The sequence below is a fragment of the Nematostella vectensis genome, chromosome 1, assembly GCF_932526225.1.
Source record: "Nematostella vectensis chromosome 1, jaNemVect1.1, whole genome shotgun sequence".
NCBI lineage: Eukaryota > Metazoa > Cnidaria > Anthozoa > Actiniaria > Edwardsiidae > Nematostella > Nematostella vectensis.
The window spans coordinates 16,317,742-16,334,030 of NC_064034.1; the positions used below are offsets into that span (position 1 = coordinate 16,317,742).

General features: G+C 41.2%; 1 protein-coding gene across 1 annotated transcript in view; it reads right to left on the minus strand.

Moving 5' to 3' along the window:
- The window catches only part of LOC5511118 (cadherin-23), a 38,681-nt gene extending 31,407 nt beyond the window's left edge, over positions 1 to 7,274 (minus strand). The window contains exons 1-4 of the mRNA XM_032380377.2: positions 6,970 to 7,274; positions 3,354 to 3,605; positions 1,862 to 2,044; positions 379 to 636 (exon numbers count right to left, since the gene is read on the minus strand). Of these exons, the coding sequence (XP_032236268.2) occupies positions 379 to 636; positions 1,862 to 2,044; positions 3,354 to 3,605; positions 6,970 to 7,051 (775 nt within the window). The 5' untranslated portion in view covers positions 7,052 to 7,274. The remainder of the gene's footprint in view (positions 1 to 378; positions 637 to 1,861; positions 2,045 to 3,353; positions 3,606 to 6,969) is intronic.
- Between the last annotated feature and the right edge of the window lie 9,015 nt (positions 7,275 to 16,289).

The following is a 16,289-nucleotide window of genomic DNA, read 5'->3' on the forward strand; positions in this document are numbered from 1 at the left end:
TACGCTTTCTGTGACAACGGTATCTCCAGGAATCTCGAATTTCTCAGAATTCTCATCTCAGAACTTAAACTGTGATTTCAATTAATGGGGTCTGATCCATTGTCTCGATTTACGGCTTGAGATATTCTTAGAAATTTCGCCTATACATAACTGGTAGAAAAACTAACTCCCTTTCCCTCCTCTACCTTTTCCTACTAGGATGCGAAAGTTACAAATCAGGCGGACTTCAAAGTTATGAGTTCCCCGTCATGTTCTGATGACGAAATTTTATGCAGGTTGGCGAGAAAAGGTGTGACAGCTTTCCCTTCTCAAGACAGTATCCCCTAAGAAGTCCTCCCTCCAAACCCCCTTCCCCCCTTCCCCGTTACCACCACCTACCAACATCCGGGTCTGTGGCCGCAACCGTCACCACGCTGGCAGCGGCGTCATTCTCGGCCACAGAAGCAGCGTATGACGCACTTGTGAACACTGGGCTCTCATTGACGTTATCCACGGATATCGTTAGTGTCGCAGTGTCAGTCAGGCCGCCTGTATCCGTAGCTGTTAGCGTCAGGGTGTACGTAGGCGTGGTCTCAAAGTCCAGGCTACCGCTGACTTCGATTACCCCGGTAGTTAGGGCGCTAAAGCTTGAGGAGCCTGAAAAGTGAAATTGTATGAATTTTATATTGTTCACTTTCTTTATTATCAAAAACTTTAGATGGGGTAATCTCAGCAAAGAAACACATCATCATGATCCAAACGTTTGACGTATAGGGAGAAGCATGTGAAGGCAAGGCAAGAAGGCGATCTGATAAAAATACCAAAATGAAAAGTTATCAAAGCATGTTAAGGCAAGAAGGCAATCTGATAAAAGTACCAAAATGAAAAGTTATCAAATTTTCGAAATATGATTTTAAATCGTGACAATTACTCCAATGTTATGCCATGGAAGCTTTATTAGCTAATGCACAGTTGTCTGGGCTTTGTCACCAAAGAAAGAAGACTAGTGTTTCTAAACCAGGTCTAAGTTTTTTTTTTCTTTCTGAGGTGTAAAAACCTGGCTGCCTACATCCGGGTATGTGAATCCTTTGACTTCTCGGAAAATGACGTCAAGCCGGAGAACCTGTGTCCACAATTAGCTATTATAAGCTAAATGCATTTGACACATTAATAAAGGTTTTTGCATTTTGCGTCCTCAATTAGAAAATATTAAAAAATCATGCGCTCTTCTTTTATCAGATCCCGATACTACATGTGTGGTAAAATTCTTTTTATCTTTTTTTTTTTTACACTTTATAATGGAACTCCAATAACTAGACCTCTGATAACTCAAGTTCCTCTATACCTAATTTCCAGACATTTCTATTCAGATAACTCTAACTCCCCGATACTCAAAGAACACATAGCTTCTCTTTGAGGGATAGAGTAAGCTGGCCCCTGGGGGAGGGGATTCTCCAGAAAAGTAGACGGGGGTGATCGTCCTATCTTTTAGAGTATAAAATTTCGACCAACTGCTATCCCTTAAGGGTTGTTGAAGGATTTTTCTGATTCTGCTATCTCTTAGGGTTAAAAATTCCTTCTATTACACCCAATTTGCTATCTCTTAGGGGTAAGAATTTCTGTCGGCCACACCCAAAAGGCTATCCCTTAGGGTTAAATTTGATTTTGCCGACGATCATTACCGTCTTTCCCCTCTCCCCCCCCCCTCCAGCGGGTTCCTAGCCCCCCCCCCCCTCCAGCGGGTTCCTAGCCCCCCCCCCTCCAGCGGGTTCCTAGCCCCCCCCCTCCAGCGGGTTCCTAGCCCCCCCCTCCAGCGGGTTCCTAGCCCCCCCCCTTCCTCCAGCGGGTTCCTAGTGCACAACCCAAATCATCCCATGTTTACCTGATCCTGAGAGGCTATAGGTGATGGTGTCCCCGATGTCCACATCACTAGCTGTTACCGTGATGATGTCTGTGCCATTGACGCTATTCTCGTGGATCCTACCGCTGTAGGACGCGAGAGCAAAACTTGGTGCCTCATTGATATTGCCTGTGGTGATGGTGACGGTCGCATTGTCGGTTTCGCCTAGAATTAAAAAAATAGACAATAATGCGTTAGTTTGTTATTTTGTCGTGCCTTTTTCACAGCTGAATTTGTGCTTTCGCGATTGAGGTTGTTATTTTGTCGTGCCTTTTTTACAGCTGATTTTGTGCTTTCGCGATTGCCAAAAAATCGTCTTTATGTAAATCTGTCTTAGATTTGGCAAACTTTCAATAAAAGAGGAAATCGCATTTTGGGGGGGAGGGGAAGTGGCGCCCCTAGCACCCATCTTTAGCTACACGCCTGAATAGTGTCCGAAATAATACATTTCTGCCGATGGAATGTAATGATAGAGGCAGAAATGTTTATTTTGACGGCATGTGAATAACACGTGGGAAGAGAGTGCAGTATGGGTATGAGTATATAAGGGGAGACATAGCGTGCTTGTGTCACTCTAGCCAGCTCCTCTGTTTTAAGCCATATTGACTTTTGCTAATTTTTTTTCCGGCTCTTAAAGCCGCATTGTCACCAGTTTACTTCCGCTCGATTACTTAAGAATCTCCGATGATTTTTAACGGAAAACACGAAAAATATTTCAAATTATAGAAAGCAGTGTGTTTATTGGAAGCTTCTTTGAGGATGTGACTGCTAATTTAGAGCGGATGGCCTGTTAAATATTTCCGATCCGAATAGGTTTTTTTGTCTTTTAACGGTTGAGGTTTCCGTCGGACCTCTGGAAGTAAACTGGTAATGCGGCTTTAAGCCCCGAGAGCACGCAATGCTGAGCATTGGTTCGGGGAACACGGTCCAGAGTTTTTTTTATCTCTGGTTTACGTGTCCGGCTCAGTATTAACTTCTTGTAAATATAGATTAGGTGATTATAATATTTCACCTTTTCAGATTGTAATTGTATTGGGAATTCAGCAGTGTTTACTGCTTGTCAGATTGTTTTGCATTGTAATGTTCATTCAGCAGTGATTACTGCTAGCTGGGCGCTGGCTACATATCCAAAATAAACAGGAGTTCTCCTGAGCTGTGTTTGTTGTAAAGTGTTATGAAATGGAGGCAAAATTTGCCACTAACACCACCACCACAACCCCTAGGAATTTCTTAGATCCAATACTATAATGAAGGTCCAAGAGGCCAATCACACCGCCATGTTACACTCCCGCGACACACCGAAAACTTCCATTTCCATCAGCTAATTCAAATAGGAACTTTTAATAAAATACTGAAACTAAAGTGTGGATTGTTATTTTGAGGTTCTCTTGCAAACAGACTGTTGTATATCATGTATGTTAAATGTAAACAAAGACAAAGGAGTAGCTGACTGGCATTCTTCAAGAGTCCTCACCTCCCGCCAAGGCCTGTATCGTGAGCGTGTAGGAACTAGTGGTCTCAAAGTCTATACTTTCTCCATTGGTGAGAATTTTCGTGCCATCGGATTTTAGCTTGAACGGTCCCGGTGAGCTGATGATGGAGATCGTGATAGCTTGGCCATCCGAGTCCGTAGCGGAAATGGTGAAACCGCTGACTGTTGTATCGATGGCCACATTCTCATTCACTGTACCGCTGTATGCTGCCGAACCAAAAACAGGCGGAGCACCTAGAACGGAAAAGGGATTAGAACAGGGCGGGCAGCTTACAGAAGGCGAATAGATAAAACCAGGTCTGGCAGTCTACAGAACGGAAAAAAGATCAGAACCGAACGGGAGGCTTAAACGGCAAAGAGATCCGAACAGGGCGGGCGGCCTACAGAACCGCAAATAGATCAGAACATAGCGGAAGGCTCAAGCGGCAAAGAGATTCGAACGGGCGGGTGGATCAGACGGCAAAGGTATTAGCATTAGAGCTGGCGCAGCACCTACAAAGCGGAGAGAGATCAAAACAGGGCGGGCAGCCTACAAAACGATGAAGAACTGGTCCGCACCTAGAGCGGTAAAGATATTAAAACAGGGCGGGCGGCCTACAGAACGGCATAGAGATTAAAACAGGGCGGGCAGCCTACAGAACGGTAAGGAGATTAGAACAGGGCGGGCGGCCTACAGAACGGCATGGAGATTAAAACAGGGCGGGCGGTCTACAGAACGGCATGGAGATTAAAACAGGGCGGGCGGTCTACAGAACGGCATGGAGATTAAAACAGGGCGGGCAGCCTACAGAACGGTAAGGAGATTAGAACAGGGCGGGCGGTCTACAGAACGGCATAGAGATTAAAACAGGGCGGGCGGTCTACAGAACGGCATGGAGATTAAAACAGGGCGGGCAGCCTACAGAACGGTAAGGAGATTAGAACAGGGCGGGCGGTCTACAGAACGGCATAGAGATTAAAACAGGGCGGGCGGTCTACAGAACGGCATGGAGATTAAAACAGGGCGGGCGGTCTACAGAACGGCATGGAGATTAAAACAGGGCGGGCAGCCTACAGAACGGTAAGGAGATTAGAACAGGGCGGTCGGTCTACACAACGACATGGAGATTAGAACAGGGCGGGCGGTCTACAGAACGGTAAGGAGATTAGAACAGGGCGGACGGTCTACAGAACGGCATGGAGATTAAAACAGGGCGGGCGGTCTACAGAACGGCATGGAGATTAGAACAGGGCGGGCAGTCTACAGAACGGTAAGGAGATTAGAACAGGGCGGGCGGTCTACAGAACGGCATAGAGATTAAAACAGGGCGGGCGGTCTACAGAACGGCATGGAGATTAAAACAGGGCGGGCAGCCTACAGAACGGTAAGGAGATTAGAACAGGGCGGGCGGTCTACACAACGACATGGAGATTAGAACAGGGCGGGCGGTCTACAGAACGGTAAGGAGATTAGAACAGGGCGGGCGGTCTACAGAACGGCATGGAGATTAAAACAGGGCGGGCGGTCTACAGAACGGCATGGAGATTAGAACAGGGCGGGCAGCCTACAGAACGGTAAGGAGATTAGAACAGGGCGGGCGGTCTACACAACGACATGGAGATTAGAACAGGGCGGGCGGTCTACACAACGACATGGAGATTAGAACAGGGCGGGCGGTCTACAGAACGGTAAGGAGATTAGAACAGGGCGGGCGGTCTACAGAACGGCATGGAGATTAAAACAGGGCGGGCGGTCTACAGAACGGCATGGAGATTAGAACAGGGCGGGCAGTCTACAGAACGGCATGGAGATTAAAACAGGGCGGGCAGCCTACAGAACGGCATGGAGATTAAAACAGGGCGGGCGGTCTACAGAACGGCATGGAGATTAAAACAGGGCGGGCGGTCTACAGAACGGCATGGAGATTAAAACAGGGCGGGCGGTCTACAGAACGGCATGGCGATTAGAACAGGGCGGGCGGTCTACACAACGACATGGAGATTAAAGCAGGGCGGGCGGCCTACAGAACGGCATGGAGATTAGAACAGGGCGGGCGGTCTACAGAACGGCATGGAGATTGAAACAGGGCGGGCAGTCTACAGAACGGTAAAGAACTGGTCCGCACCAAGAGCGGTAAAGAGATTAAAACAGGGCGGGCGTCCTACAGAACGGCATGGAGATTAAAACAGGGCGGGCAGTCTACAGAACGGCATGGAGATTAAAACAGGGCGGGCAGTCTACAGAACGGTAAAGAACTGGTCCGCACCAAGAGCGGTAAAGAGATTAAAACAGGGCGGGCGGCCTAAAGAACGGCATGGAGATTAAAACAGGGCGGGCAGTCTACAGAACGGCATGGAGATTTAGACAGGGCGGGCAGTCTACAGAACGGTAAGAACTGGTCCGCACCAAGAGCGGTAAAGATATTAAAACAGGGCGGGCGGCCTACAGAACGGCATGGAGATTAAAACAGGGCGGGTAGCCTATAGAACGGTAAGAACTGGTCCGCAGCTAGAGCGGCGAAGCTCCTAGGGAAGCCTCCAATAACGCACAGATATAAAGCAGGGACAGTGCCAAGAGAGACAAAAGGATTTAAAGCACGATATGCACTTATAGAACTGTAAACAAATTATAACCGGGGTAGTACTCGTGCCCCCTCCCTCCCCTGCCGTTAGCTCAGGGTCAGTCGCTCGGTGGGTTAGTCAGGTAACTAGACATTCACACGGTCTGTAGATCGTTCGGTAGGTTGGTCGGTAGATCGGTCAGTTGGTAGTCTAGTGGTGGTATTTCAATATTAGTAGAAAGAGAGGGTAGGAACAGGAGAGGGTGAGAAGCAGAAACAGCCCCAAAATCTAAGAGATGAGAGAATATGGAATAAAATAGAGGGAGGAGGAAGACACGAAATTGTAATCAAATCGATATCTATGATAACGTAGTCAATTTGTTGTAGCAGAGAAATTAAAAAAAAACTTCGTCGAATGCTTAGAAATCGACAGTATTGACATATGTTCAGAAGTTGCTGAGAACCAACTCTTAGTAATCATAACAAATATATCTTGCTAACAGTTTAAGAACCTCCTTAGCAAATATAATAGATCTTGCGGTTGTATCGGTTTCCAATTTTGCACTTCCCGCTAAGTATAATACACATCACTCTGAGCGTATAATGGAGTATAACCCTAAACAAGAACTGCTAACATTTGAGGTTTAGTATGAAAGCACTGTTTAGATTCGTTTCTATCCGTAACGGGTCAAACCTTCAAACTTATTTGATATCGTTCTAGCTTCTAAGCACCATAGAGACTGTGGTGAAAATCTTAAATCTAAAAAAAACTCCTTTCAAGCATTAAAAATTGTGGGATACCAAGTGCATTGATTTGTCTGCGATTAGAGTGTTCTTGAGATTTGTTTTTATCATCAGCGGGGTCAAATGCGTCACTTTCATCATTGCAAAAATTGTTGATCCCGTTTTAAGCACCACCAACGGTGACTGTAAGCGAAAAACTCTTTTCAAACATAAGCAACCATTATTAGCACATTTTTAACACTTGAGCGGTATTTTATGAGTAAATAGCTATAAACTCTTAATTGATTGTAAAAGCATTCACTCTCGTGTCTCACCTTGTACGTCTTGACATACGAACGACACCAGACAAGCCAAGAGCAGCAAAACTCTTCTAGTCCCTTTCATCATGTAACCCATTCCATAACCATTCTGCAGAATGTGAAGCCGAGGTCTACCCGACTCTATGGCTTTATCGAGTGTGAAGTATCGCCTTGTTTCTGTAGAACAGCTTTAGGCACACATAACTTGAGTTAATGGACTATTTGCTTTTCGCTCGACACGCTTGCCTTAGCACCTCTCATTATGCGCACAGTCTAACAATGCTTTAGCCTTAAATTCTAAAACTCAAACAAAATCACTCAAGTAAAGCCTCGTGGGGCTAAATCATGCCACAACACTGACCAGCTATTGTTTTACAGCGTACGTGTATTAATATGTATTATATTCACCTCTAAGATGGCCGGTTACTCATATGTTGCCATGGTAATAGCATAAACGATCCGTACCGGCTTATTAATGCAGGAATTGATCTTTGCTAGCAAGTTTTAATAGTACAGTGTGCATTGGAAATGGCTTGTCTAGGTTAATTTCTGTTTTAAGTTACAAGCTGCGGTGGTCAGTATAAGACAGTAATTGTTCCGGCAATTTGATATTTGCAATCATTTTCTCTAAAGTCCTGTTGTTTCAACATGGGATGAATGGGTTCTCTGTGATCAAGTGATTAGAGCCAAATTCGCTACGTGATTCGTGAAAACTGGGAAATAGAGGCCAAGATTCGTTAAATCTTCTCGAATTCATCTTGCTTAAAACGTGATTTCAAACCTTTGCAATTCGTGAAACGGGACATCTAAATATCATTAAAGTGTCAGTCATTTGGCCTCGTAGTTCTCGATTGTTATCGAATATTTGCGTGGTCGTTTTAAAGATTGATTCGTGAAATTGCGAAAATTTGGTCCGTATTTCGTCCATTCGCCATTGCTGCCCTGCCTGACCCCTTGTTGCGACAGAAAAAATCATTAGCAACATTGAGATTTAAATATAATGTATGGGTGACCTTCTTGTTGCGACAGTATAAATCATTAGCAACATGAGATTTAAATATAATGTATGGGTGACCTTGTTGTTGCGACAGAAAAAATCATTAGCAACATTGAGATTTAAATATAATGTATGGGTGACCTTCTTGTTGTGACAGTATAAATCATTAGCAACATTGAGATTTAAATATAATGTATGGGTGACCTTCTTGTTGCGACAGAAAAAATCATTAGCAACATTGAGATTTAAATATAATATATGGGTGACCTTCTTGTTGCGACAGAAAAAATCATTAGCAACATTGAGATTTAAATATAATATATGGGTGACCTTCTTGTTGCGACAGTATAAATCATTAGCAACATTGAGATTTAAATATAATGTATGGGTGACCTTGTTGTTGCGACAGAAAAAATCATTAGCAACATTGAGATTTAAATATAATGTATGGGTGACCTTCTTGTTGAGACAGAAAAAATCATTAGCAACATTGAGATTTAAATATAATGTATGGGTGACCTTCTTGTTGCGACAGAAAAAATCATTAGCAACATTGAGATTTAAATATAATGTATGGGTGACCTTCTTGTTGCGACAGAAAAAATCATTAGCAACATTGAGATTTAAATATAATGTATGGGTGACCTTCTTGTTGCGACAGAAAAAATCATTAGCAACATTGAGATTTAAATATAATGTATGGGTGACCTTCTTGTTGCGACAGAAAAAATCATTAGCAACATTGAGATTTAAATATAATGTATGGGTGACCTTCTTGTTGCGACAGAAAAAATCATTAGCAACATTGAGATTTAAATATAATGTATGGGTGACCTTCTTGTTGCGACAGAAAAAATCATTAGCAACATTGAGATTTAAACATAATGTATGGGTGACCTTCATGTTGCGACAGAAAAAATCATTAGCAACATTGAGATTTAAATATAATGTATGGGTGACCTTCATGTTGCGACAGAAAAAATCATTAGCAACATTGAGATTTAAATATAATGTATGGGTGACCTTCATGTTGCGACAGAAAAAATAATTAGCAACATTGAGATTTAAATATAATGTATGGGTGACCTTCTTGTTGCGACAGTATAAATCATTAGCAACATTGAGATTTAAATATAATGTATGGGTGACCTTCTTGTTGCGACAGAAAAAATCATTAGCAACATTGAGATTTAAATATAATGTATGGGTGACCTTCTTGTTGCGACAGTATAAATCATTAGCAACATTGAGATTTATATATAATGTATGGGTGACCTTCTTGTTGCGACAGAAAAAATCATTAGCAACATTGAGATTTAAATATAATGTATGGGTGACCTTCTTGTTGCGACAGTATAAATCATTAGCAACATTGAGATTTAAATATAATGTATGGGTGACCTTCTTGTTGCGACAGTATAAATCATTAGCAACATTGAGATTTAAATATAATGAATGGGTGACCTTCTTGTTGCGACAGTATAAATCATTATCAACATTGAGATTTTTAAACATAATGTATGGGTGACCTTCTTGTTGCGACAGTATAAATCATTAGCAACATTGAGATTTAAATATAATGTATGGGTGACCTTCTTGTTGCGACAGTATAAATCATTAGCAACATTGAGATTTAAATATAATGTATGGGTGACCTTCTTGTTGCGACAGTATAAATCATTAGCAACATTGAGATTTAAATATAATGTATGGGTGACCTTCTTGTTGCGACAGTATAAATCATTAGCAACATTGAGATTTAAACATAATGTATGGGTGACCTTCTTGTTGCGACAGTAAAAATCATTAGCAACATTGAGATTTAAACATAATGTATGGGTGACCTTCTTGTTGCGACAGTATAAATCATTAGCAACATTGAGATTTAAACATAATGTATGGGTGACCTTCTTGTTGCGACAGTATAAATCATTAGCAACATTGAGATTTAATATAATGTATGGGTGACCTTCTTGATGTGAGCGGCTATTTAAGTATAAATACATTTTTTGATTACCGTTTTTCGGGATTTTTGAAATTATCCACTTAAAAGAGGTATAAAATACATCAGTGTTTGAATAACCAATGTTTCGTGATTTGGGGAAGTATCCGCGTAATAGAGGTATAAAATGCAGTGTTTGGGTGAACAATATTCGGAATTTTAGAAAGTGTCCGCTTAATAGAGGAACAAAAAACAGTGTTTGAATGACCAAAATATCGGGATTTTGGACAATGTCCACTTAATAGAGGTCTAAAATTCAGTGTTTGACGACCAATATTTCGGAATTTAGAAAGTGTCCGCTTAATAGAGGTATAAAATGCAGTGTTACGGTGATTTTTCAGGACTTTAGGAAGTGATCACTTAGTGACTGCAGTTAAAGGTTGTGTAGGGCCCTAACTATTAAATGATCAGTAAAAGTGAATTCGTCTTATCCTTTTAAGGGGCATTAAATAATGACCCAGGAGGGTCGGAATTTTATAGAAAGGACGGTCTGAAAGGAAATACTGTCTACCATCCCCAACCCAAACCCACCTCTTACAAATACAAGGCATGACTGAAACTTGAACCCACCTCCCCAAACAAAAAAACTTTTGGTGCTTCTGAATTGTGAGTACTAAGATGCAACAAGCATAATAAAAATGTGTTCGCCTGAGTTGAGACAGATAAGCAAAAAGTCGTACTAAAGTCAGCAACTTACAACACAACTATACATAAATCATCGGCTAAATTTAAATATATAAATACTGAACTGTATGTATATTGATGTAGAACAGTTGAAGAATATATTCACAAGTGAAGTATTTACAGTGATCACGTATAGGCTAAAAGATGTCTGTTAAAAAAATGTGGTAAGTATGTTTTGCTTGCTGGATGGGGAATTCATTGGAATGATAAAAATTAGTGTCTTGGTCTAAGCCCTGCTGTCAGCATCAATAATTTTTGAATATTTAACCCATTGACTCCTGGCTATTTTCGAGCTGAATTTACAAAAAACAGACTGAAAACAGATACCTCCCCCCCCCCTATTCTGAGTTTTAAACAGCCCGTCAAAGTCAAACACAGCTGCACCTAGTCAGCGGTATCCAAGCTTTCCAACAGTGCTTTGCGGTCCCCACTTTTAATCCCTCGTCGTTGTGCTGAAGCCAGCACAAGTTGATGGTTGCTTGTATTTTTCATAAAAAATACAGCTATGAGCATATTAGGAGAGTGTCTCAGGACATCATGAAGTCTTTTGAGGCATAATTGAGTGCTTTGCTTATGGATATTTGCAAGCAAAGGTGGATTCATGATGATTTTTTCTTGTTTGGCTTTGCCTGGATGAGCAAATAATTTTCTAATGAATCACCACAGCTCTCCTAAATGCTGTCTTTTCTGAAACCAAATTGATTCCAAAATTGTTTACACTGCTATTCTGGGTGTGTATGACCTGAAATTGATTTGTTTGGCTTCGGGGTGAAAAGACTTATAAAAAACCATCTGACTCCCTCCCGTGACTTCTTGCGGTCCAGATATTGTAGCCGCATTCATCTACAAAGACCGAATGATGCACGACACCACGGTTCATGAACCAGTTGCCGTAGTCTACTCTTTTCTGTAGAACGTAAGGTCTGTTCCTTTCCGCTGGGAGGGGCCTTGCCAGCTTTACACGGAACAACATGCCATCTAGCGTTCTCGCTACCGTGCGGTCGTGAATCCTTGGTTTCAAGGGCAGTCGCCTTCTTAGTTCTTGGTTGATACGGCTGAGAGTAAGAAGGCAGTTGTCGTTGATGATATCGTTTAGGCAGTCTATCATCTCGTCATCTACTCTTACGTTATTTCTTCCACCTCGTGGTCTTTCTTCAATTCTCCCTTCTCGTATGTATCTAGCAACGATACCACGGGCTGTGGAAGGGTTGACCCCCAATGTGTCCGCCACCAGGAGATAATCTTCCTCTTCATCTTCGAATGACCGTATAATTCACTCGCGGTGTTCAAAGGGGATTTTATTTCTTGGAGGCATTGCAACGGTACTGAACAATGGCACGAACTGTACAGTATTGCCGAACAGAAAAAAACTGTACAATGTTGTCTACATTTATACCGTTATTTGTTTGGAAAGGGTTGCATAACCTTTTGTCAGAATGCGAAAGCTTATAAAATATCTAGTTTGGTAAAAAAACCACTCAAATTATCTATTGTTTTATTGAAAAAAGATTTTTGGTTAATGAATGCAAAGAACGTCTAAATGTTTGTATAATCGCACTAATTTATGTCATGTCCGTAAAAATGGTTGTCTATAAATTCAATTGAATTTACTCTTTTTGTTAAAGATGTAAATAAACACTAATAAATATAAGTTTTAACTTATATTTATTAGTGTTTATTGGATTTAAAAATCCATATGACTGTCAATTCGCACATTTGTCTATAGATTTTTTGTTAATGATCGAATAGACACGCAGATTAAAGTACATTTTTCGCCTTTGAATGACGAAAGGCGCGAATGACTGTCGATCTTTGCGATTGAATGTTACTGGCGATGTAAATATCGCTAATGAAATTTGTGTTCACGCAAATGAGCGCTTTATGACGAAAATGAATGTATATTCGCGTTATTTATCGTAAATTGCCGCAAATGAATGTAGATTTCCTGGTAATGAACAGCAAAAGGTGTAAAATTTAATGTGCCATAAGTTTAATATCATTATAATAAAAAATACAAACAATTGGCAAACTATCTTATCTTACTCACTCAAAACTATTTCATCACATTCCTCGATTTACTGCAACGCTCCGGACTCTATGGGAAATAAGCGTTAATCACTAAAGATTCGGATCAAGACAAGTTTTTAATTAGAAATTCTTATCTTGGAATCTTTTTATTATCATAACTGCATAACTTTTTTGCTCAACTGATTCTCTTTAAAAAAAACGGTGTGTTAAAAAGAAAATCAGACATCTATTCGACTATAGGAGATTGTGCATAAATCCAACAATCGTTTATAAATCATATTTCTTTTCTTGAAAGAAAATTTTTTTGCTTTTGACTCGACTGAAATTAAATGAAACTTCCGTACATTCGAAGGAACCCGATAAAAACAGAGGCCTAACTACCTCTTTTCCTCCCAGCTCTAAAGTGTTTAAAGCAAATAAATTTGATAAATAATTAATTATTTTTTTGCTTTCGCTGTCTTTTTGCCAAGATTAATAAAATGCTGCAAAAAAGGAAATCCACTGTGTTGGCTATTACTAGCGATAATCGATTTAGCGCGCGAAAATTTAGACACAGGACTCCCATGAGTGCAAACCAACACACACACACAAACACAAAAGTCAAATTATATATAGGTTTATTTAGTTAAGAATTGTGTATCTCCGGGTTATGCAAAAATATAATCTTGTTAGCTTATTTTACCGAGGAGACGTGTTTTCAAGATATCACAAACTGTGGTGGCGACACGGCTATGCGACACAGCACAACAGGGTACCCGCGCGATGACAATACTAAACTGAGATGCGCCAATCTCGTCCCATCCCCAAAGTCCTTCTTATTTCTGCGTTTAGCGACGCATGCGAAGAAATGAGAAGGACTTTGGGGACGAGAGTGGAGATGCGCGAACAGCATTTGCGAATATTAGTTGTACGTGTAAAATGTGTGAATAGCACAGCGATTGTTTGCAAGTTGACAGGTTTTGAGTAGAGATATTTGATTTAACCATTACAAAATGCTTTTCTCCCTTTTTTAAAATGTAACATAAACGTTACCATACCTTTGGTGGCATCTATAGAAGTCACTTGTGCATACGATGATGGGCTTGAGCCTCTTATGTTTGCTTCGCTACATTTTGTGGCATGTGAGAGTTGTTGAGTTCGTTATGTACGCGTGCGCGTGCGCGTGTTGAGGATTCTGCTAAGCATGCGTGATAGGTGCACGTGCAATCATGGAATGCGATACAACTATGCAACAAAACCGTTCCAACTTGCACTAAGAAGTTTTGAGTGGCAAATCCAAACCAAAATTAACACAGAAATGGCTGCGCCCGTCAGGCTAGAGAGCAATAAAAAATCAAATGAAAATAAGCTTTTTGTAACAAAAAAAGTAAGCAGTAAAAGCTGAATCAGTTTATTTTTGTTGTCGTTATTTTGCTGCTAAATTAAAGCGTGCGAGTTTGCCATAAAGTCACGTGCAACTAATAACCTCGATGCCATTACACACTTTTTTTTTATAAGAACCTTTTAAGGACGTCCAGCCTGATATTTTTTTGAATTTAAGAACATGCTATGAACATGACGTGGCTCATGCAGGATTTTTTTTCCTTTTTTAGTCCTGATGCGTTCTAAAATGCAGAATCTAATTGTGCTCATAGCAACAACCTTATTATCAGACTACGAGTTTTCTATGAGTCAATAGATAGTCAACGAGGTGCGAAGCGCCGACTCATAGAAAAAGAGAACGAGTAGTCTAATTGTTTTAGTATAAATCCATTCACATACTACCTTCAAATAAATGACGATTTTAATAATTCTCAGTAATAAATAACCGCTTGCCAACTAATATAACCGCTTGCTAGACAAAACTATTAAGCTCTCGTACTCTGGTACGTAGCCAAATCCGACAATAAAAGTCCCGTGGAGACGGGAATAAAGGAATAAAGAAATCGCTTTTTGTTCTTTCGGGGATGGTCAGATTTTTATCAGAGAACTTATTCTCCCCCCCCCCCCCCCCCCTTCCAAGAAAAATACTGGGTACGGGCCTGCAAGCCACGGTACAATTAATAAGGTGGAATTATCCAAGAAAAAAAAACAAAGGAAAAATAATCAGAGAAATAATCAAAACAAACGTCAGCGTAAAAGCTTACATACACAACTAAACAACAAAACAAACAACACCAAACAACACCAACAACCAAACAACACCAAACACGCGAGCCTGATTAGCATCTTGGAGGCAAAGGAAAGTGCGAAGGCATGTACCACGGTCAAGCATTCAACAACAATGAAACAGCCGAGCTATCAATCATATTAACTGGATGCCAAGAAAACAACCATCAAACGACTGCCACGTCGAACCAAGATAACCATCAAACGAGAGAGACTACGAGACAAGATAATAACAACCAACATATAAGAGAGACAATACAAGCCAAGATAACAACCAACAGACGAGAGACGCTACGAGCCAAATGACAACCAACAAATGAGAGACACTACAAGCCAAGATAACAACCTACAAATGAGAGACACTACGAGCCAAGATCAACCAACAAATGAGAGACACTACGAGCCAAGATAACAACCAACACATGAGAGACACTGCGAGCCAAGATAACTTAACCAACAAATGAGAGACACTACGAGCCAAGGTAACAACCAACGTACGAGAGACACTACGAGCCTAGATAACAACCAACATATGAGAGACACTACGAACTAAGGTAACAACCAACAAATGAGAGACACTACGAGCCAAGGTAACAACCAACAAATGAGAGACACTACGAGCCAAGGTAACAACCAACATACGAGAGACACTACGAGCCAAGGTAACAACCAACAAACCAACAAATAAGAGACGCTACGAGCCAAGATAACAACCAAGAAATGAGTGACGCTACGAGCCAAGGTAACAACCAGCAAATGAGTGACACTACGAGCCATGTTAACAACCTACAAATGAGAGACACTACGAACCAAGATAACAACCAACAAATGAGTGACGCTACGAGCCAAGGTAACAACCTACAAATGAGAGACGCTACAAGCCAAGATAACAACCAACAAATGCGAGACGCTACGAGCCAAGATAACAACCAACAACGAGAGACGCTACAAGCCATGTTAACAACCAACATTGACCATAGCTAGAAAAGTTAAGTGTGTGTGTGGGTGGGTGGGTGGGTGGGGGCCTCAATCATTCCTTGTATTTTCTGGGCGAAGGCGGTCCCTGATGAGTTTTCAGAGTCTCCCTGGCAGAGTTTCCCTGGTGAAATTTCACTCAGTTGACCTGGTGGCAAATTTTTTTTAAACGAAACTAGACATTTGAAAACACGCGGTAAAAATATTTCTAATGGAAAAATAATTTCCCGGGAAATTATTACTTGCCAGGTCAGAGTGGTGAGAATTGGGAGAAGGTCATGATTGACGTCCACCCCAATAAAACCAGTCCCCCTCGTAGACGAAAGGCACAGGGTGCCATGTGACTGAAAACGAGTATAAAAGGTTTAATGCATAGTTTACACGTGTATATATATAGTTTACTTCATAGAAAGTGCGACGTACGGGATTTTATTCACGAGTGGCTTGTGGCTAAACACGAACGAGCGAGTCTTCGTGCGAGGTTTTTTCTCCGAGCTTGGA